Source organism: Coregonus clupeaformis, chromosome 19 (assembly GCF_020615455.1).
Source record: "Coregonus clupeaformis isolate EN_2021a chromosome 19, ASM2061545v1, whole genome shotgun sequence".
In the NCBI taxonomy this organism is placed as follows: domain Eukaryota; kingdom Metazoa; phylum Chordata; class Actinopteri; order Salmoniformes; family Salmonidae; genus Coregonus; species Coregonus clupeaformis.
The window spans coordinates 25,262,829-25,283,371 of NC_059210.1; the positions used below are offsets into that span (position 1 = coordinate 25,262,829).

General features: G+C 42.5%; 1 protein-coding gene across 3 annotated transcripts; it reads left to right on the plus strand.

Moving 5' to 3' along the window:
- The first annotated feature begins 194 nt into the window (after positions 1-194).
- LOC121531775 (SUMO-activating enzyme subunit 2) lies at positions 195-20,253 on the plus strand. 3 transcript variants are annotated; one of them, XM_041837216.2, is made up of 18 exons: positions 195-213; positions 4,691-4,854; positions 6,639-6,722; positions 6,919-6,989; positions 7,121-7,185; positions 8,513-8,613; positions 10,057-10,178; positions 10,365-10,432; positions 10,596-10,717; positions 10,869-10,968; positions 11,184-11,332; positions 11,511-11,604; positions 11,775-11,887; positions 14,068-14,223; positions 14,506-14,602; positions 19,477-19,582; positions 19,691-19,833; positions 20,039-20,253. In XM_041837216.2, the coding sequence occupies exons 2-18, from the start codon at positions 4,714-4,716 to the stop codon at positions 20,233-20,235; spliced, it is 1,929 nt and encodes a 642-aa protein (XP_041693150.1). In that variant the 5' UTR covers positions 195-213; positions 4,691-4,713; the 3' UTR covers positions 20,236-20,253. The 3 variants fall into 3 exon arrangements, with proteins under 3 accessions (XP_041693150.1, XP_041693149.1, XP_041693151.1); XM_041837215.2 differs by lacking the exon at positions 195-213 and having other exon boundaries at positions 4,633-4,854; XM_041837217.2 differs by lacking the exons at positions 195-213; positions 20,039-20,253 and having other exon boundaries at positions 4,633-4,854; positions 19,696-19,786.
- Positions 20,254-20,543: the final 290 nt, after the last annotated feature.

The window sequence follows — 20,543 nt, forward strand, 5'->3', positions numbered from 1 at the left end:
GTCATGGTTTTGATGTGCAGTTGTGCACATCAGAGAAGTTAACTAAACCTAGCCTCTCCAGCAGGCGGCACTAGTTGGACCACTCTGTGTGCTTTTGTCAGAGCGCTATCGGAGTGAGGAGGTGGTGCCTGCTACCAGCTAGCTTGTTAGCCACAACATAGAGGAAGAGGAAGAGAGAGGCCCAACTCAGCGGAAAATAGAGGGCCAACTCAGGTGGCGGTTTTTCGTTGTTTCGCTCACTAAGCAAGGCATTTTTGTATGGAGGTCAATGAGAGTGTCAAATTTCGGTCAACAACAAAAATGTATGGCTTATTTGCTACGTGAAATGTATCTGATCGAATAGAAGTTTCGTAATGGTTAAGTTGTTACGGCTGTACTGATAAAAGTAGGACACGTGACATCCCCGCAACTTTGAGAAAAAACGCTAAATGGGAGATGACAGTGCGGAGAATGTCTCTTTATATCTTGAAGGAATAAGGTTTGTTAATGATGAGCAGCTTATCGAAATACCAATCTTGAAGAATCCATTTGAGCTATCCAAACTGGTGGAGAGAGTGATGGGTAAAGTGAAGGATCTGAGGATCACGAGAGGCAGGTTTGTTTTGATTTTTTTTTACTTCTGCGGATCAGAAGGAACGTGTGTGTTGCGCCTCTCGCGATTTGAAAAATTTGACGCGTGTCTCTTCGGAACAGGGCAACCCACAAGGAGGTAATATCTGGCGTCTCGTGGGAAGTTGATGTTAAAAGAGATGAAAAATATTCCTGGAGTGATTGATGCACGTCGGATGAATCGAGTGGTGGACAGGGGCGGGGCCTGTTCAATAGGGCGATATGGGCGACGCACTGCCAAACGGGAAAAGGAAGGGATTTTTTTTCTAATCAATTATATCACGGCAACAGTAGTTATCAGTGTTGTAATCTATACGTCTGATCTGCCACACTGCCACTAAATGTCGAATCAGGCTAAAGTCGTGCTTCAAATGGCTCCCCCCCCTTTTGGGGCGATTTCAGTCAGGTTGAAAATCGCCCAGAAGTCTCTCATAGCCTCTAATGTAAAATCTATTTTTTTCAAATTTCAGAGCCTTCAATACAATCTCTATGGGTGTCTGAGGGCTTGCACTTACGCGCTTTCGTCATACGTAACGTAACGTAACCATGAACGTAACTGAGAAAAGAGCGGATTGTGTCTTTGAAAGAAGTTCCTTTTTGTCGCGAACAAATGAAGATAAATTGGCAACGAAACAATTAGGACCTCCCAGACCAAATTTAATAATTCAACAGGTTTCTACTAAAGGCGGAAAGTCCTACACCCGAGGATTTTCCAAAAATTGGTACGAACGGAAAAATAACATTGCCACTCAACTTGATGAGGGATACAGGCTAGCTGTCCGCCGCCACAACGATGAGGTTAGTGTTGATAATCACAAGTTTACTGGAGAACTGAGACCAAGTAGAGACTTTGGACAGGGTGGATATGGTATAATAAAGGCAGTTTATTCAGAGGTAAAGATATCTGGAATCGCGTGCACGGACCCGTTCGTCAAACTCTTAGGGAGCTATAAATTAAGCCCCATTACTTACCATATCAGATAAGAGAAATTGCTGCAGCTACATATATTTTACATCCTGGCCCTACATAGTTCACTATTTGCATCACTTACCAAAATATTACATGTGGTCATATATGCTTGGAAAGTGGAGATGCCATAGAACGTCAAAAAAGTAAACATTGCTGGAGACACATTGCCGTTTTGGAGAAGACATCGCGTTTGCTAGCGAAGAGATTTGTTGTGGCAAATGAACTTGGGCTGGGAATTGCCAGGAACCTCACGATAAGATATATGCATCAGCATTGCGAGTCTCATGATTCTATACGTATTGCGATTCGATACTGTGATTTTATTGCGCACCATATGTCTGTTGCAGAGGGATCAGAAAGCCATGAGAACGAGTTTTGATCAGTCATGGAAATAAAAGTGCTGAAAACAAATTGGCTCCCAATGTGAAAAGATTGAGAACAAGCTATGAAGGAACAATAATGGTGTTTTGGTGCAGGTACAGCCAACTAGCGCTAAAATATTGCGATATTGTCAATACAGTATATCGTAAAGTATCACTATGTAACTTCGATTTCTTTCACCCCAATCCCTCAAATTAACGGTAAATAACTGAATTGTTTGCCCCACATTTAGCTAAGATGATTAGCTAGCCAGCTAAAATGTTTTATTTAGTTAGCAGTCGCATCTACAATAGTTTACTGTCAATAACATGTCTCCAAAAATGACGTGGTGTCTCCAATTGTGTTGACATTTTACAATTGCGATGCGCATCCATGAGTATCCACTTTCTGTAGCTCAGCTGGTAGAGCATGGCGCTTGTAACGCCAAGGTAGTGGGTTCGATCCCCGGGACCACCCATACACAAAAATGTATGCACGCATGACTGTAAGTCGCTTTGGATAAAAGCGTCTGCTAAATGGCATATTATTATTATTATTATTATTATTATCTGAAGAGAGCCCCGAAACATTGTGTGCAGACATTTTATGCAATAAATGAAGTAGGTTGAATCTAGTAGTTCTGATCTTCTGATTGGTCCTGATGAGTTGGGCGAGGTCCCCTCCAGGCTACTGTCACTGTTGCATTGGCTCTGAGTCGGGTTCTCTGTCTTCAAATGTTCAGCCTAAGAGAGGGGATTTTTTGTGTGTGTGTGTGTGTGTGTGTGTGTTTAACAGTGATGATGTGTGTGTGTGTGTGTGTGTGTGTGTGTGTGTGTGTGTGTGTGTTTAACAGTGATGATGTGTGTGTGTGTGTGTTTGTGTGTGTGTGTGTGTGTGTCCTCAGAGCAAGAACTCGTGAGTTGGAAGAACTGAGAGGCCTATGGCGTGGGTGTTGTCCTTGGCCACCTGCTGACAAGGCTGACAAGATAGGACCCTTTTGTCCATTGTTATTGGATAGGAACAGAACTTATAACCAGCTCCTGACCTAAATAGATCTTAGCACAACATTTTACTCAACATATCATATTCCATATTCACTATAACAAATATATTTACTACGACATTAGCAAGAACCGCCACATCCTCAGCCGGCTAATCCAGTGTGTGAAGTTTTGCGGAGTGTTTGAGTTAGCTTTGCGAGGCAAAGATGAAACTGAGGGCTCCACCAACCCTGGTAAGCCAACACTTTTGAGATCAGTCAATAAATGCTTCTGGTATTGACTTATATGCTGCCCCTGTCTTCATGTTGTTGCTGGACATATCTTTTTTTAAATGTGTGTAGGTCACCTAAATCATCAGAAAAATTGCCCCCCCTGAGAATTTTTTCAGGAGCCGCCACTGGTGGTGGATGATGAAAAAGTGAAGAGTTTATCTGTTATTTTGTATTTTGATATGGAGTCCCTACTCAAGTGTCTTGAGGTATATAAAAAGTCAGAACATTTATCCCAAGATCACTGTAAAGCTTTTGGTCATGTGTCAAGGGTTTGCAGAAGGGAGAAACCGAGATGTCCAAGTTGTGGAAAATATAATTGAATGTGTTATAAAAGTGATGAAAAAGTGAACTGTTGCAATTGTGGTGGGAACAATGAAGCCACGTCTTTTGAATGCCCGACAAGGGGGAAAGAAAATGAGGTGGCCAAAGTTAGGGTTGTACAGAGCATTTCCTATGCAGCAGCGGTTAAAAGGGTTGAGGGTTTGAATGGTGCTCCTGAAGAGTCCATGGTGGTGGATAGGCCTTCAATGCAAGTTGCAGGGGTTGCCTTTCACCAAGATGATCCTGACATTTTTAAAGGTTAAAAAGGTGGACTTTGTGGCCTTTATCGCAATGGTGATTAATGGCACTGCCAAGATTTTAGAAAATATCTAGGAAGATAGAAATCATTGTGGTTGCAGCGGAACGGTTCCTGGGGCTGAAAGATTTCTTGGCAAAAGAGTTACATGGAATATTGTCAAAAGCCCTACCACCATCTCAGGCCCTGGAGACTGAAAAGGGAGATATGGAGATTTAAAAGAAGGAAGAAATGGGAGTTTTGTTTTGTCAATGTACTATTTTATTTGGGTGGATTTAGTTAGTTTCCCTATTATGGCGCAGTGGTCTAAGGCACTGCATCGCAGTGCTAGCTGTGCCACTAGAGATCCTGGTTCGAATCCAGGCTCTGTCGTAGCAGGCCGCGACCGGGAGACCCATGGGGCGGCGCACAATTGGCCCAGCGTTGTCCAGGGTAGGGGAGGGAATGGCCAGCAGGGATGTAGCTCAGTTGGTAGAGCATGGCGTTTGCAACGCCAGGGTTGTGGGTTCGATTCCCACGGGGGGCCAGTATGAAAAAAAAAAAAATGTATGCGCTCACTAACTGTAAGTCGCTCTGGATAAGAGCGTCTGCTAAATTACTAAAATGTAAATGTAATGTATGGTTTTCTTTTGTTACATGGAATATTGGCAAAAGCCATATCACTCTCTCAGGTCCTAGAGCATGAGAAGGGAGATATGGAGAACTAAAATAAGGAAGAAATGGGAGTTTTTTTTGTTTTGGCAATGTATTATTTTTATTTGGGTGGAGTAAGTTAGTATCACTATTAAGTATGGATTTATTTTTTATTTTATAGTTTCTAACCGTCCAGTTGGTGGCGGCAATACAACTTTTGGATGTAGTCCGCCATTAAAACCATAGAAGCTACTCTCGTCCTCTGCAGTTTCTGTCTTGAGGCGGTCAACAATGGTACAACTAGTGGGGTCTCTCCGAAAAGAGCTCGCTGACTCCTTATCCGTTTGCCGGGTGCTGGTGGTTGGAGCTGGAGGAATTGGCTGTGAGCTCTTGAAAAACATTGTTCTCACCGGCTTCAAAAATATAGAAGTGGTAAGTCGTGCAGGGGACCGACACTTGCCGCTACAGCCAGCCAGGGTGATATGAAAGGCCTAGCTAGCATGCTAGATAAGTTTAGCTAGTCTGAAAATAACACTATTCGAAAATGCCCATATGGCTATATGTAAGTGGTGAAGTTAGCTATTTAAATATAGTCATGAATGAACAGAAAACCACCTAGTTAACGGTTAAGTCACTTCATCCAAATTGTAAATTGCGTGCCATGTTCTGACTTCTTTGTGGTCTGCTAACGTTAGCTAGCCAATGTTAAGGAGTGTATGCTTGAAGGCTAGTTTTCTGTGCTAACAATGCCGGTGACTCTGAGAGATGCTGTTAAGCATTACGGTAAGTAGTTACATGCTATTGATTTTCTGGTTAATTAAGAAAGCTAAAGTTATGTGTTTTTGGTTTAGTTAATTAGACCATGCTGATCTTTCTAGAAAATCTAAAATTATTACAGATTATTTTGGCAAGTTAGCTGGCCAAGTCATTGCCAGAACATACTGACCCTGCGGTTACGCTTGTTTACACCGAGCTGCAGGGGTCAAAATGCAATCATGGTTACATTACGGGTGCGTTCGTAAATTATCTCCAGTGAGTTGGAGTGCGCTCTAGGTCGTTCGTAAAGTCAGAGCGTTTCGCTCTCGGACAGAGCGCACACTAGACGCTCTGGCCAAAGAGAAGGGTTGATCTGGCAGTCAAGCTAGAAAACTACTTCCAGGCACAAAAGAGAACACCTCACTGACCATTTTATTTGCCCAAGCAGAGATGGGTAGGCAGTTTTCATGTTATCTAGGTTGTTAATGACTAACTGTGCTGCTGGCAACAATTTAAATAAACATTTTTGCAGACGTTTATTGACACTTGTCATTCAATGTATGTTTCGCATTTGTAAATTCATCAGTTATTCTGCACTCTGGCATACTCGGAGTGCTCTGATATCGGAGTAGATAGCCAGAGTGAATTTACTAATGCACACTGAGACCGTGGAGCCGGCGCGAGATATGGGTCTGAAAACGTACCTCAAAGCAGGGATAGATGTGGTCCTCTGTAGCTCAATTGGTGGAGCATGGCGTTCGATCCCCGGGACCACCCATACGTAAAAATGAATGCACACATGACTGTAAGTCGCTTTGGATAAAAGCGTCTGCTAAATGGCATATTATTATTATTATAGAATATGCCACTGCACTCCAAATGTTATCTTTATCGACACTGCTCCATCGAGAAGATTGAAGTACTGCTAGATACTAGCTAGCAGTAGCCATTATGGAATGGCATGTCGCGTTGAACAACAAATGAGCTGATTGGCTGTCACTGCCATTCCAAAATGCGTAGGGTCAGTGTAAATAAGCTGTAGGGTCGGTATCTTCTGGCAGGGTAAGTCATTGATCTTGCTTTGTAGTATACACCTCAGATGTTTATAATGTGCAATTCTGTTAGGTAGCTATATACTTTGCTGCATGTAGCAAATTCTTTCATACAACATTCACACTTTCGGTGAACCTGTCCTGATGTTAATAAAACATGTTTTGTAGCTATCAATAATTGTGTTTTGGTAACTTACATTTTAGTCATTTAGCAGACGCTCTGGAGCGACTTACAGGAGCAATTAAGGTTAAGTGCCTTGCTCAAGGGCACATAGACAGATCTTTCACCTAGTCGGCTCGGGGATTAGAAATAGCGGTTCGGTTACTGGCACAACGCTCTTAACCACTAAGCTACCTGCCGCCCTTGGATTTGGAATTTCATTTGCTGTATCTGTGTTTATCTTATAGATTGATCTGGACACTATTGATGTGAGCAACCTGAACAGACAGTTCCTGTTCCAGAAGAAACATGTGGGAAAGTCCAAGGCTCAGGTAGGGAGTGCATCACCGCTTGACCCTTTTGGTCCATTCTCACTTTTGCTGTAGGCTATGTAGCTATACAACCAGAATATTATATGTCAGGGGTAGGCAACTAGATTCAGTCACAGGTTGATTGGGGGGGGGGGGTTAGCCCGCAGGCTGCCTGTTGCCAACCCCTGCTATATATGAACTTGCGGCTGTCTTGCAGGTGGCCAAAGAGAGTGTGCTGCAATTCTGTCCCACTGCCAATATCACGGCCTACCATGACAGCATCATGAAGTAAGTCAACTAGCTACTGTAGTTATGTGCATGATTGTTCTTTGTGCATATGGTATTTTATTGTGTGTGTTTGTGTCACCATGAGTTGCTGATGTGAAAACTGATGTCCTTGGTCTGTATGTCCTTCCCAGTCCAGATTACAACGTGGAATTCTTCAGGAACTTCATGCTTGTCATGAATGCCTTGGACAATCGAGGTATAGTGATATCTCATGCCTTCCTAATGAAACCTTCAATACTGATCCCTAGTCAATTTGCCTCTGTGGAGTATATTTGGTATCTTTTCCCAATTATTATGGTCCTTGTCTTACTGCCAGCCAAAGTTCCCTCTAAGCTGCGCGCAGTAGCCCGATACTGCTGTACAGCTCCCAGGGACTGCCACACAGAAGAAATATCAGCCCATGGAGAGAAGCACGAGATTGAACTTCACCAAACTTTCTAGAATTTTCCCTGTTAACTCTATCAACATTTCCCTTTACTGTGGCAATTGTGATCGAATCAATGCAATATTAGCCGCTTTCAATGCAACATACCGAAACAAAATGAGCTATGCAAGAGATTTTGCAAGAGATTTTGTTGTAGGCAGAACGCATCGGAGTAGGATTCTATTGCATTGACACACACGACTCAGCCCGTACTCTACACAGACCGGTGTGGCATAACCAATCAGAGCTGCAGTAGGCCTATATGCAAATAGATCAATGCCATATATGGATCTGTGGCATTTACTTTGATCTGAACTGTTTCCAGCATGAGCGGTCCTGAGTAGATGCGCTTGTTTTGAGATCAAAGCGAGAGCTGCATGTAGCTACGTGTGCACATTTTGTTCATATCCTTTGCCAGTTAGTGAGTTATTAGCCCAGTTATAGATCATTTGTAGTCAGCAAAAAGGGAGTGATTGCTTCCTACAAGAGCTCAAAACATGTACATTTCTAGAGCCTTTTTTTGTCTTAAAGGGGCAGTGTTGTATTTTGAGGCAGGCTTGAATAAGCTAAGTAGCCAATAGGCAGAGGGTAGCATAATTTGTCTGATTTCCTGTAATAATGGTATGGGAATAATAATGCATTTTATTTTGTAAAGTGGTTTCTTGCATCAAACAACACAACACCATTTTCAGGCCCCTCTTGTCTGAAGGGCAAGTGGATGAACAGGTTAATGTCAAGCCCTGCATGTTGTTTAAAAAAAAAAGTAGGCCTACATTGAACACCACACATTAGCTGCTACTGTAGGCTGAATGATAGAACAGCTATTTCCATGTTAAAATGTTATGGGATGCATTTTCTCCATTGTTTATGATGGTAGGCCACTCTGGTATGTCTACATTATGATCAAGTAGCCTACTTTGCCACTGTTAAAACTGTAATTTAAAGCGGTTACAGCCTTGGTGTTAACAGTAAACGTGCGCTGGATGTTGCACAGAATTTTCACAACAGTCAAGTTTGCGCTCAGCAGACCTTAAATTTGCTCAGTGCCAAAAACATTTGAGGGAACATTGCCGCCAGCTGAATCTTTTCTTCCTTGCAGCGGCTCGTAACCATGTGAACCGGATGTGTCTCGCAGCTGACATTCCCCTTATTGAGAGTGGCACAGCTGGCTACCTTGGGCAGGTGACCGTTATTAAGAAGGTAAGACACAATGGATGTGTGTCTCAGATGAGTTTAACAATTTCATTGTGAATCACATATGTGCGTAGTTGTGTCAACCACAACCCGTGAGTAACAATTAGATGAATGGTCATGTTCAGCACCAATCTAACACATAAAACAACAACCTCCCTCTTCTTGCTTTTACACACTACAGGATCTGTGAGGATAATGTTCTATATACTGATCTTTACAGGAAACCTACTGATCGTAACAGTTTGTTGAGGGCTGATAGTTGTCACCCGCTTCCCTAGAAAAACAGTTTGCCTACCGCCAATTCTGTCGAATCAAAATAATTTGCAAAAAACAATCAGATTTCGACAGAAATATGGCTGAGACGCAAAGAAAATTCAAGGAGATGGGGTACAAAAATTGTGAGATTAATATAATATTAATACTGCCATTGAGAAAATTCAAAACGAATTGAGACATGATCTCTTTCAATGACAGTCTCGCAAAAATAAGCATTCTTGTGTTCTAACTACACGCTATTCAAAGTGCTCTGAACAAATTAAGGGAATCGTTCACAAACATTGGCACATTCTAAGATCTGATGACAGTATCAGTAATGTGTTTTCGGACCCTCCCTTGGTCGTATTCTCGCGGGGCAGAAATCTCAGATCAATTGGTAAACTCTGATGTACCACCCCAAAATATCCTTGCACAACGTCTATTTGCACCTCTACCGGATGGAAACTACAAGTGTCCTTGTGGTAAAAATGATGTGGGTAAAACAAAGCGCGAATTAAAAGTACAAATCTCGGAGCGTCATAGCACCATTCGGTGCAAAAACTCGACATACCCAGTCGCGGCCCACTATTTGGAAGCGAACCACTCTATTTCGTCCCTACGTTATATCGGCATCAAACATGCCACCCTCCCTAGGAGAGGGGTTGACCTCGACAACTTATTGTTAAAATGAGAGGCTGCCTGGATCTTTAATTTAAAGACCCTTGCTCCCTTCGGTCTCAACGTAGACTTTGATCTGAAGCCATTCTTGTGATTATTGTGATTTTGCTATTTATTGTAAATGTTTGTAGGCCTATGTAGCCAAATTGTATCTATGATCGTATGCTATCCATTCATGTTTTTTGTATGTTCTGTTTATCTGTGAATTAACCAATGATATCAGGCCACACCCGGCCATGATTACAGACAACTGTGTGTGTCCTTTGACATTATATAAACTAGTGACCCGCAGTGTTTGGCATTATACCCTGATGAAGACAGCTTGTCTGTCGAAACGTTGGTTATTCAACTATTGCATCTGAGCTCCTAGAGTGTGCGGCTTTTCTTTTTCAAGGGTTCTACTCCGTTAGCCAGCACCTCGCCTAAATAGGTGTGCGTTTCTTTCGCCTACAAAAACAGCACCAATATAACACATAATAACAACAACCTCCCTCTTCTTGCTTTTACACACTACAGGGTCTTACTGAGTGCTATGAGTGCCAGCCCAAACCCACACAGAAAACATTCCCTGGCTGCACCATTCGCAACACCCCATCTGAGCCCATACATTGCATTGTGTGGGCCAAGTACCTCTTCAAGTAAGTCTAGTAAAAGTGCTTTCATCTCTCTAGTAGTAAACAATTGTGAAATAGATCATGAATATTCATTTCACCCAATAGGGAGTTAATGATGGGATTCCTGGCAGAGATCTGTTATTGCTGTCCGGTTGGTTGAGATTACGCCCATGGCATTGACAATCAGTTCTATCTTCATCTCCACCTCAGCCAGCTTTTTGGAGAGGAAGATGCAGATCAAGAGGTGTCCCCTGACACAGCTGACCCAGAGCTTTCATGTAAGTATAACAAAACACTTGAAAATTCTTCAACTGCCACCCTCCCTGGCCTCCATGAACCAGAGGAGTGAGACTGAGTCGTGTGCACTAAAAGGCTGCTGTGTACTCTGGGCTTCATTGGGATAATAATACATGCCATGGGATATTTGTCGCCTATTCTCAGGGAACCCTGCAGACACTGAAGCCCGAGCCAAAGCATCTGACCAGGATGGAGATATCAAACGTGTGTCCACTAAGGACTGGGCACGTTCCACTGGCTACGACCCAGTCAAACTCTTCAACAAGGTAGGCTTAAGGGTGAACAAGTATTTACTAGGGGACTGCTTAATGTGGCCCCATGTCTTGTTGTCAAGCAGCTTATTAGCATCTAAGCTATGGTTATTAAAATGTATAGAAATAGCAAATAGTCCATGACTATATTTGTGTGGTCCTCCAGCTTTTTAAAGATGACATCCGGTACCTCCTGACCATGGACAAGCTGTGGAAGAAGAGGAAAGCCCCACTGCCTCTGGATTGGCTTGAGCTTCAGAAACTTAGTAAGATATTAGCATCCTATATTATATTGCTCCAAGTTGAATTGGACAATTTTCTAATTCAAAGAAATTGAATTAGAAAATCTTCTAATACGATTTGAATTATAAGATTTTCTGCTAAATGGCATATATTATTATATTATTTTCTAGTTAATTGTCTGGTGTTTTTAGTTTGAGGTTTAGGTTTGTGATTCTCTCTCTCTCTGGTTGTCTGATAGCGTGTCCCCAGGAGGTGACTGGGACGGGATTGAAGGACCAGCAGGTGTTGGGTGTGGCAGGCTACTCCCAGCTCTTCTCCCGCAGCGTGGAAACCCTGCGCTCCATGCTGGCTGACAAAGGGGATGGAGCAGAGCTTGTGTGGGACAAGGTGAGGACACACAGGGGAATGGATTTGGATGGGTAACTGTGCAGGGTCTAAACTGGACCACAATATATTATCAAGGTACAACAGACCGGAGAAGATGATGCTCTCATAGTTTAAGCTTAAAGTTGCATTGATAGTTCTTTGGCAGTCCATTTGATTGTCTTCCTCCTCTTGTTGCTAGGACGACCCTCCAGCGATGGACTTTGTGACAGCAGCCGCCAACCTGCGCATGCATATTTTCAGCATGAACATGAAGAGCCGTTTTGACATCAAGTGTGGGTATTTTGGGTGAAAGCTGTCTGGAGGTTGTAAAGTAAAAAAAATAAAGTTAAATGTTATTTTGACAATTTATTATTAATAAAGATTTTACTTTATTGATTTTTTTATTTTGCTATGTCTGTTTCCAAGTAAGGTGTTTTGATGTGTTTTAAATTGTTCCTTGCAGCCATGGCAGGGAACATCATCCCAGCGATCGCCACGACCAATGCAGTCATTGCTGGCCTCATAGTGCTGGAGGCACTGAAGATTCTTTCAGGAGATGTGGAGCAGTGTCGCACGGTGAGAAATCAGGAGTGATCCTTTCTGTTAAGGGTGGTACTAAAACTTCTAACATTTCGTCCCCTGCACATCAGGGGCCCGTGTAGCTCAGTTGGTAGAGCAATGGCGCTTGCAACGCCAGGGTTGGTATATATATATATATATCCAACCACATGTGCGCCTTTGTGTGCACGTCATGTGAGTCGGGCATGTGAGACTAACTAGAGCTGCATTGATAAACCGAAAATTACAGACACCGACATTGCCCTCTTACCAAAGCTTATTTTGGTCATTAGGCTACACAACGTTCCTGCAGATTTTTTTTTTGTTCTAAAACCATTCTTTGGTCAACAGTAATGTGCATTAACCTGCTTCCGTCAATGAAAGTACACTACGTGATCAAAAGTATGTGGACACCTGCTCGTCGAACATCTCATTCCAAAATCATGGGCATTAATATGGAGCTGGCCCCCTTTTTGCTGCTATAACAGCGTCCACTCTTCTGGGAAGGCTTTCCACTAGGTGTTGGAACATTGCTGCAGGGACTTGCTTCCAGTCAGCCACAAGAGCATTAGTGAGGTTGGGCGATTAGTCCTGGCTCGCAGTCGGTGTTCCAATTCATCCCTAAGGTGTTCGATGGGGTTGAGGTCAGGGCTCTGCAGGCCAGTCAAATTCTTCCACACCGATCTCGACAAACCATTTCTGTATGGACCTCGCTTTGTGCACGCGGGCAATTTCATGAAACAGGAAAGGGCCATCCCCCAAACTTTTGCCACAAAGTTGGATGCACAGAATCGTCTAGAATGTCATTGTATGCTGTAGCCTTAAGATTTCCCTTCACTGGAACTAACAGCCCCAGACCATTAGTCCTCCACCAAACTTTACAGTTGGCACTATGAATTGGGGCAGGTAGCATTCTCTTGGCATCCGCCAAACCCAGATTAGTCCGTCGGACTGCCAGATGGTGAAGCGTGATTATCACTCCCAGAGAATGCGTTTCCACTGCTCCAGTGTCCAATTGCGATGAGCTTTGCACCACTCCAGCCGACGCTTGTTACTATTTTTATTATTTTTTAACTCCGCACCATTGGAAAGGGCTTGTAAGCAAGCATTTCACTGTAAATTCTACGCCTGTTGTATTCGGTGCATGTGACATAAATTGATTTGAATTATGTAGCATATAAGCGTGGCCTATGCCAATATGCCTATGATTATTCTGGATCCTGTTTTGACACGTTGCACATAAATATCCATCATGCATTCCCTGAACATAATATGAATTATCTAACTTCTTTCATGTCTTACTTGGCACCGGAAAAAGTCAGTCTAGAGCTCTCCTCCTTAGCTACCTTGCTTTGAAGTATAGCCATTTGATACCTGATTCACTGAATTAAGGAATTATTTTCTTATACTTTTTGGTTGTAGGCTAATGTTCTAATGTTATAGCATAATACCTCCAAGAGAGCTATTGAGTGTGTAGACTTGTTCCAGCCATACTCTTAACACCAGATTCTACAAATCAACTGCTCAACAGGACCATGTTAATCTGACTCCTGTGTGTTTGAGCAGTGCTGGATCAAAAGCCTGCACACCCAGTGGCCTAGCTCTCCAGATGGAGGGTTGACCACGTGTTTCATACAGTAACAGTGCTGTATATTTGACTTTAAGGCATTTTTTTCACAGTGGTATCGTTATGATATTGAGTATCATTATACTAGGCTGGTTTTGGTATCAAAGCCGAAATTCTGAACACTTAGTTTGTGATCTAGCTAATGATTAGTCCATTGGGGTAGCCTAAACAAATGCAGATGGGCAACCCAATGCTTCAGCCATCTATAGCCTAGCCACTATGCTACATCAGTAAGCCTACAGAAGAATTCTCATTGCTAAAATGTCACACCTTCCTGATAATATAAGCCATGTAGGCTATAGCCTTTGGTGAAAGAGTCAGCCCTAAAAAATGACTTTTTGCCAACATGGGCTCATTTCTGGCACGTGTGTGTGGTGCGTGCAGACACCAAATTGGTATTAAATTGCATTCCAAGTGCCATTAAAAAGGTCTTAGTCTTAGATTCAACTTCATTGAACCTGCAGATACCCTGTGGTTGTGAATAATTTAATGGCAACTTATGGCTGTTTTAGTGTATATCTAATGTGCTCTGAAACCTATTCCAATGTCCCTTCCTGTATGGTCTTCCTAGATCTTCCTGAACAAGCAGCCCAACCCCAGGAAAAAGCTGCTGGTTCCGTGTGCTTTGGACCCACCCAGTGCCAACTGTTATGTGTGCGCCAGCAAGCCAGAAGTCACAGTCAAACTGAATGTGCACAAAACTCTTGTGCTGGCCCTTCAAGACAAGGTAATGCATGCCTCTCTGGCTCCTTTTTTGCATGTGCTCATGCTTACAATCAGACTGATAAAGCCAGACAAACGCACAGACTAATACAGACATTGTTGGCCAGTGATGCACACATTTTTGACCAGGGAGGCAGAGCAAGCCAGGTAGATAATGACTAGAGGGTTGCATGTAAATCTAAACAAAACCGATCTTGTTTGTTTTGTTGTTGCTATCACCATGACACAGTGAAATGTGATCAGCATATCCTGTGTTCAGCTAAATATTCTTCTTTCTTTGTGTTAGATATTAAAAGAGAAGTTTGGGATGGTGGCGCCAGATGTGCAGATCGAGGATGGGAAAGGGACAATCCTTATCTCCTCTGAGGAGGGTGAAACTGAAGGTATGAGACAATCACAGAATATTATCAGACTGTCCCAAAGGAGACCAGTAGAGGATGCCAACCTCTTCCCATGGTGACTGCATATTGCACTCAACAGTATTAAGCATGTGCATGTGAAATATTTGTACTATTCAAATAATATCATGACATTTGTTTGGATAGTCGAAATGCATGTTTTTTTGTAAAACTTTTTTTCTAAATAGCTCTTGTTTGCTGAGCGACTCGGGAGAGCTGCAGAAGGGCAGGGGCCAGTGTATGTGATGATGAGAGAGAGAGAGAGAGAGAGAGCGCGCGAAAGTAGCCATGCTAGATTGACAAACTTGCTGCTATAGATTATCTATCATACCATCTGGTAATGCCTGTCTTGACTGCATCAAATCGATGTAAAGTAGCTAGCTATACTAGCCAACTAAGTTAGCTAGCTAGCAAGGCTAATTGAGGCACTCCTCGTCCTTGCCTACAACCACTACATTCAGATTAAACAACAGCCTACCTGTTGGTTGCTCATTGTTTTCTACTCCTCATTACGGTATCTTGATTCTGTCATTTGAATTCCATTATGCATTGATAAAAAATATCCCACTTCACTTTCAAGGCTACATATGCAGCCTCTGACAGATTGCCCTACAATAATGTATTTTTTATGGGGTGCACGTTAGTGGTGCGTAGGTCAGCTGTTTGTTCACCCGTACCCACCCGCAATCGCTAATAACCTGACTATATGTGAAAATCTGAGGCCCGACCCTAAACTGCAAATATAGAAAATGCGCTGTAGGCTACAGCGGAACGATTTTTTGACGGGGTGCAGGATTTTTAGATACGTTTCTGCTTATAATTTCTGACATTTTGGTAGGCTATTTGTTTGTCAACTTGTCTATAATTAGATTCATTAAACAAAGAGTGTACAAAACATTAGGAACACCTGCTCTTTCCATGACATAGACTGACCAGGTGAATCCAGGCGAACGCTATGATCCCTTATTGATGTCACCTGTTAAATCCACTTCAATCAGTGTAGATTGTTGAGGAAAACTCGTTCCAGGAATCAGGCAGAACTCATTTATTAGCAGTAAGAGTTTATTCAAGCAATTGCAGGGAAGCTTACCCTTAGGATGAAACCGGAGAGAAAAATGTACAAATGTACAAATTACCTAGTAAGTTATAAACTTCACCTACACAAAGAACTGCTTACCCCTCCAAGAGAGAGGCAAGCTTACATGAGATCAGAGATACTTATCTCTACTCCCTTAGAGCATTAAAACAAACTAAAGCAGGTTCTAACCCATGGGTGGGCAAACCTTTTGGCTCAAGGGCTACATTGAGTTTTTGAAACCAAGTGAAGGGCCACATACTATGCATGACAAAACATGTGAAGCCTTTATTCATTTTCACATTGACACGCAACTACTAGTGTACTGTAGGTGTACATATGCTTGTAGAACCATTCTACCCTTGTACCATCTCTACACTTGTTTTTTGTGAACACATTTCTCACAATTGATATAATTTATAACATCATAAGGAACTATTCTCATCTCCATTGTGAGCCATATTTACAGTTATCCAATCATCTCACCCCAAATCTGACTGATTAGTTATTACCTGTATCCAAGTGCATTGCTGGATAATTCTCACTGCATTTTTATTAGATTTTATTTCACCTTTATTTAACCAGGTAAGCCAGTTGAGAACAAGTTCTCATTTACAACTGCGACCTGGCCAAGATAAAGCAAAGCAGTGCGATTTAAAAACAACAACAATACAGAGTTACATACGGAATACACAAAACGTACATTCAATAACACAATAGAAAATCTATATACAGTGTGTGCAAATGTAGTAAGTTATGGAGGTAAGGCAATAAATAGGCCATAGTTCAAAATAATTACAATTATAATTTAGTATTAACACTGGAGTGATAGATGTGCAGAAGATGTGCAAATAGAGATACTGGGGTGCAAATGACCAAAATAAATAACAATGTAAATAACAATATGGGGATGAGGTAGTTGGGTGGGATAATTACAGATGGGCTGTGTACAGGTACAGTGATCGGTAAGCTGCTCTGACAACTGATGCTTAAAGATCGTGAGGGAGATAAGTGTCTCCAGCTTCAGAGATTTTTGCAGTTCGTTCCAGTCAAGGAATGGGGACCAAAGGAGGTGTTGGCTTTGGGGATGACCAGTGAGATATACCTGCTGGAACGCATACTACGGGTGGGTGTTGCTATGGTGACCAATGAGCTAAGATAAGGCGGGGATTTGCCTAGAAGGGATTTATAGATGACCTGGAGCCAGTGGGTTTGGCGACGAATATGTATTGAGAGCATACAGGTCACAATGGTGGGTAGTATATGGGGCTTTGGTGACAAAACGGATGGCACTGTGATCGGCTACATCCAGTTTGCTGAGAATGGTGTTGGAAGCTATTTTGTAAATGACATCGCCGAAGTCAAGGATCGGTAGGATAGTCAGTTTTACGAGGGCATGTTTAGCAGCATGAGTGAAGGAGGCTTTGTTGCGAAATAGGAAGCCGATTCTAGATTTAACTTTGGATTGGAGATGCTTAATGTGAGTCTGGAAGGAGAGTTTACAGTCTAACCAGACACCTAGGTATTTGTAGTTGTCAACATATTCTAAGTCAGAGCCGCCGAGAGTAGTGATTCTAGTCGGTCAGGAGGGTGCAAGCAGCGTTCGATTGAAGAGCATGCATTTAGTTTTACGAGCAGTTGGAGGCCACGGAAGGAGTGTTGTATGGCATTGAAGCTCGTTTGGTTGTTAACACAGTGTCCAATGAAGGGCCAGATGTATACAAAATGGTGTCGTCTGCGTAGAGGTGGATCTGAGAGTCACCAGCAGCAAGAGCGACATCATTGATATACACAGAGAATAGAGTCGGCACGATAATTGAACCCTGTGGCACCCCCATAGAGACTGCCATAGGTCCAGACAACAGGCCCTCCGATTTGACACATTGAACTCTATCTGAGAAGTAGTTGGTGAACAAGGCGAGGCAGTCATTAGAGAAACCAAGGCTATTTAGTCTGCCAATAAGAATGCGGTGATTGACAGAGTCAAAAGCCCTGGCCAAGTCGATGAAGACGGCTGCACAGTACTGTCTTTTATCGATCGCGGTTATTATATCGTTTAGGACCTTGAGCGTAGCTGAGGTATACCCATGACCAGCTCGGAAACCAGATTGCATAGCGTAGAAGGTACGGTGGGATTCTAAATGGTCGGTGATCTGTTTGTTAACTTGGCTTTCAAATACTTTCGAAAGGCATAACCATCACCATGAAAAAGCATAATCCTTGCCTACCCCAGTCACAGTTATTCAAGTCTTAATGTGAACAATGGGTCTGGTCGCCTCTCTTGGCAAGGGCATCAAAGTCTGGTGTGATCTTTGATGTAGAGATTCTCAGAACAGCTGACAAGTGGTCATTTGTTAAATTTGACCTGTGACGGGATTTATTGTAATTCATGACTGAGAACGTTTGTTCACACACATATGTGGACCCGAATAAAACAAGCATCCTTTGGGCGTGCTTTTTAATGTTTGGAAACTTTGTTTCATTCAGTGAGCCATAGAACTGGTCTATTGTTGCTGTTTTGTACTTCTCCTTCAAAGCACTGTCACATTGGATGTCAATGAGCTCCAATTGTGTGTCTGGTGGTGCTTTCTCACTGTCGAAAGAGAACAACATAAGTTTGGCCTTGAATGCTTTCACGTTGGAATACAGTTCATGCACAAAAAATGTCCCTGCAGTTTCACATTTAGATCGTTCAGATGCCCCAATATGTCCTCACCGAAAGCAAAGTCGCCCAGCCAGTCTGTGTCTTTCAACACGGAGAAGTCGTCAGCTTTACCAACCGTATCAAGGAACACACAGCAAAATACTTTTCCCAGGCTTAGCCAGCGCACATTTGAATGGTACATCAAGTCCTGGTTCTCTGCCTCTGTGTCATTGAGCAGCTGAATGAACTGACGATGGTTAAGCCCCCTTGCCCGTATAAAGTTGAAGTTTTACATGCACTTTGACAACATTTTCCAGCTTTAACACACTTTTACACAGGGCTTCCTGATGAATAATACAGTGTAGAAATATCAATTCCTCCGAGTTAGGGCTTTCTTCTTTTACTTTGCTTGGAAAGTGACGATTGAGATTATATTCCTTAAAAACGGCAACACTTTCTTGGCATATCAGTCATACCGCTTTATGTCCAATATTAGTAAGAAAGTATTTTGCTGTCCATTCTTCTTTAAACACATGACATTCAGAGTCCACTTTTCTCATTTTCACAGCACTCATTTTTCACGGCAAAAGTCGTGGCTATGATGACTGAGCGCATTCTGAATCTGACTGTAGGCCCAAATACAGAGCGCGCTGCCAGCGGCATCTATTGGAGGTTGTTTGTATATCATGGAATGAATAATTTTAGGCCAAAAATCGTAACTCAAATATAATATTTAATACATAAAAAAAATGTATTGTGGGCTGGATTGAAGTGCCCGGTGGGCTTACTTTGGTCCCTTGATACCAATTTAGCAACATTTGCGCGCCACAACTTCTAGAATCCATGCCCTGAAGAATTCAGGCTGTTCTGGAGGTAAAGGGGGGTCCGACCCGGTACTAGATGGGTATACCTAATAAAATTGTATGTAGCAATGTCACATGGATGATTATTTAATTCAGACAAAGCCTTTTGATTGTTAAAATACGTTTTTGTTTTTTATAAAAAATGAATACTTAAGCAAGTAATCGAATACTAACGTCCGTTCGGATAATCGATTAACTGTGCCCACCCCTAAATGGTATACTCTCTTATTATCATCAGTGTATATATATATTTTCATGCACCATTCTCTTCTCATAGCAAACAACAGCAAGTTCCTGTCTGACTTTGGGATTCGAAATGGCAGCCGCCTGCAAGTGGATGACTTTCTGCAGGATTACACACTCCTGGTTAACGTGATTCACTGGTAAGATGGGATGTATTTCTCTGTGTGCTGTATAGGCCTTTGTATTCACATGACTAATGTACATTTGTTTCCTTAATGTAACTGTATTTCTGCTGTTGTCTGAAAAAGTGAAGACTTGGCGAAGGATGTGGAGTTTGAGGTGGTGGGTGACGCCCCTGACAAAGCTCCAACCCCACCCAGTGCACAAGCAGAGGGCAAGAACGTCGCCAATGGCAACACAGACTCTGCAGAACCGTCCACCTCTTCCAAAGGTGAGCAAAACCGACATTGTCTACAGAAATTGACTATTTTAGACATCTGATCATTCAAATCCTGGTCATAAGTAATCTGTCCTGTCCTTAAACCATTTGTTTATAGTGCTGAGAATCATGAGGCAATGTTTGTTCTGTAGCTGAATGTAAACTCTCTAAAGTGGTACAGGTAAATATTGTCTCTTGCTTTCCTTTCACGTCCTAGTCCCTGCTGAACAGAATGATGTTCTGATAGTTGATTCAGACGAGGAGGAGCCTTCCTCTAGCGCTATGGATGTCAGCATGGAGTCAGGAGGCCACAAGAGGAAGCTCCATGATGCTGAGACAGGCGAGGCCTCAGCTAAGCGCCAATGCCTGGGCCAACCCTCGGCTGATGATGATGACATCATTGCACTAGACTAGTATGTCTCTCCTGATTCCCCCCTTTAGAAGAAGGAAACGGTTTTGTTTTCATACGCCGTTCCTCTTACCAAACATTTGTAAATATAAATGTACAAAACTGTTACGTTTGCCAGTTATTTCTTTTGGTCAACAGAGTACTGTGATAAAATCTTTGTAATGTAAAAAAAATATATATATGTGTGTGTATTTGTTTCGTCTCAAGTCGGGGTGTGTTTTTTTGGGAGACTGAAATAAACATTTTAAAGGTGCTACACCTAGAACTCCTCCCCTATGTGGAAGCTAGGTGAATTGCAACAGCACTAGGCTGC

Excerpts from the sequence above, each read along its gene's own strand:
- LOC121531775 (XM_041837216.2), top strand. The coding sequence starts at position 4,714 with ATGGTACAACTAGTGGGGTCTCTCCGAAAAGAGCTCGCTGACTCCTTA. Across the intron at positions 8,614-10,056 it reads AGGTGACCGTTATTAAGAAG|GGTCTTACTGAGTGCTATGA; the intron begins GTAAGACACAAT and ends TACACACTACAG. Across the intron at positions 11,605-11,774 it reads GAGCCGTTTTGACATCAAGT|CCATGGCAGGGAACATCATC; the intron begins GTGGGTATTTTG and ends TGTTCCTTGCAG.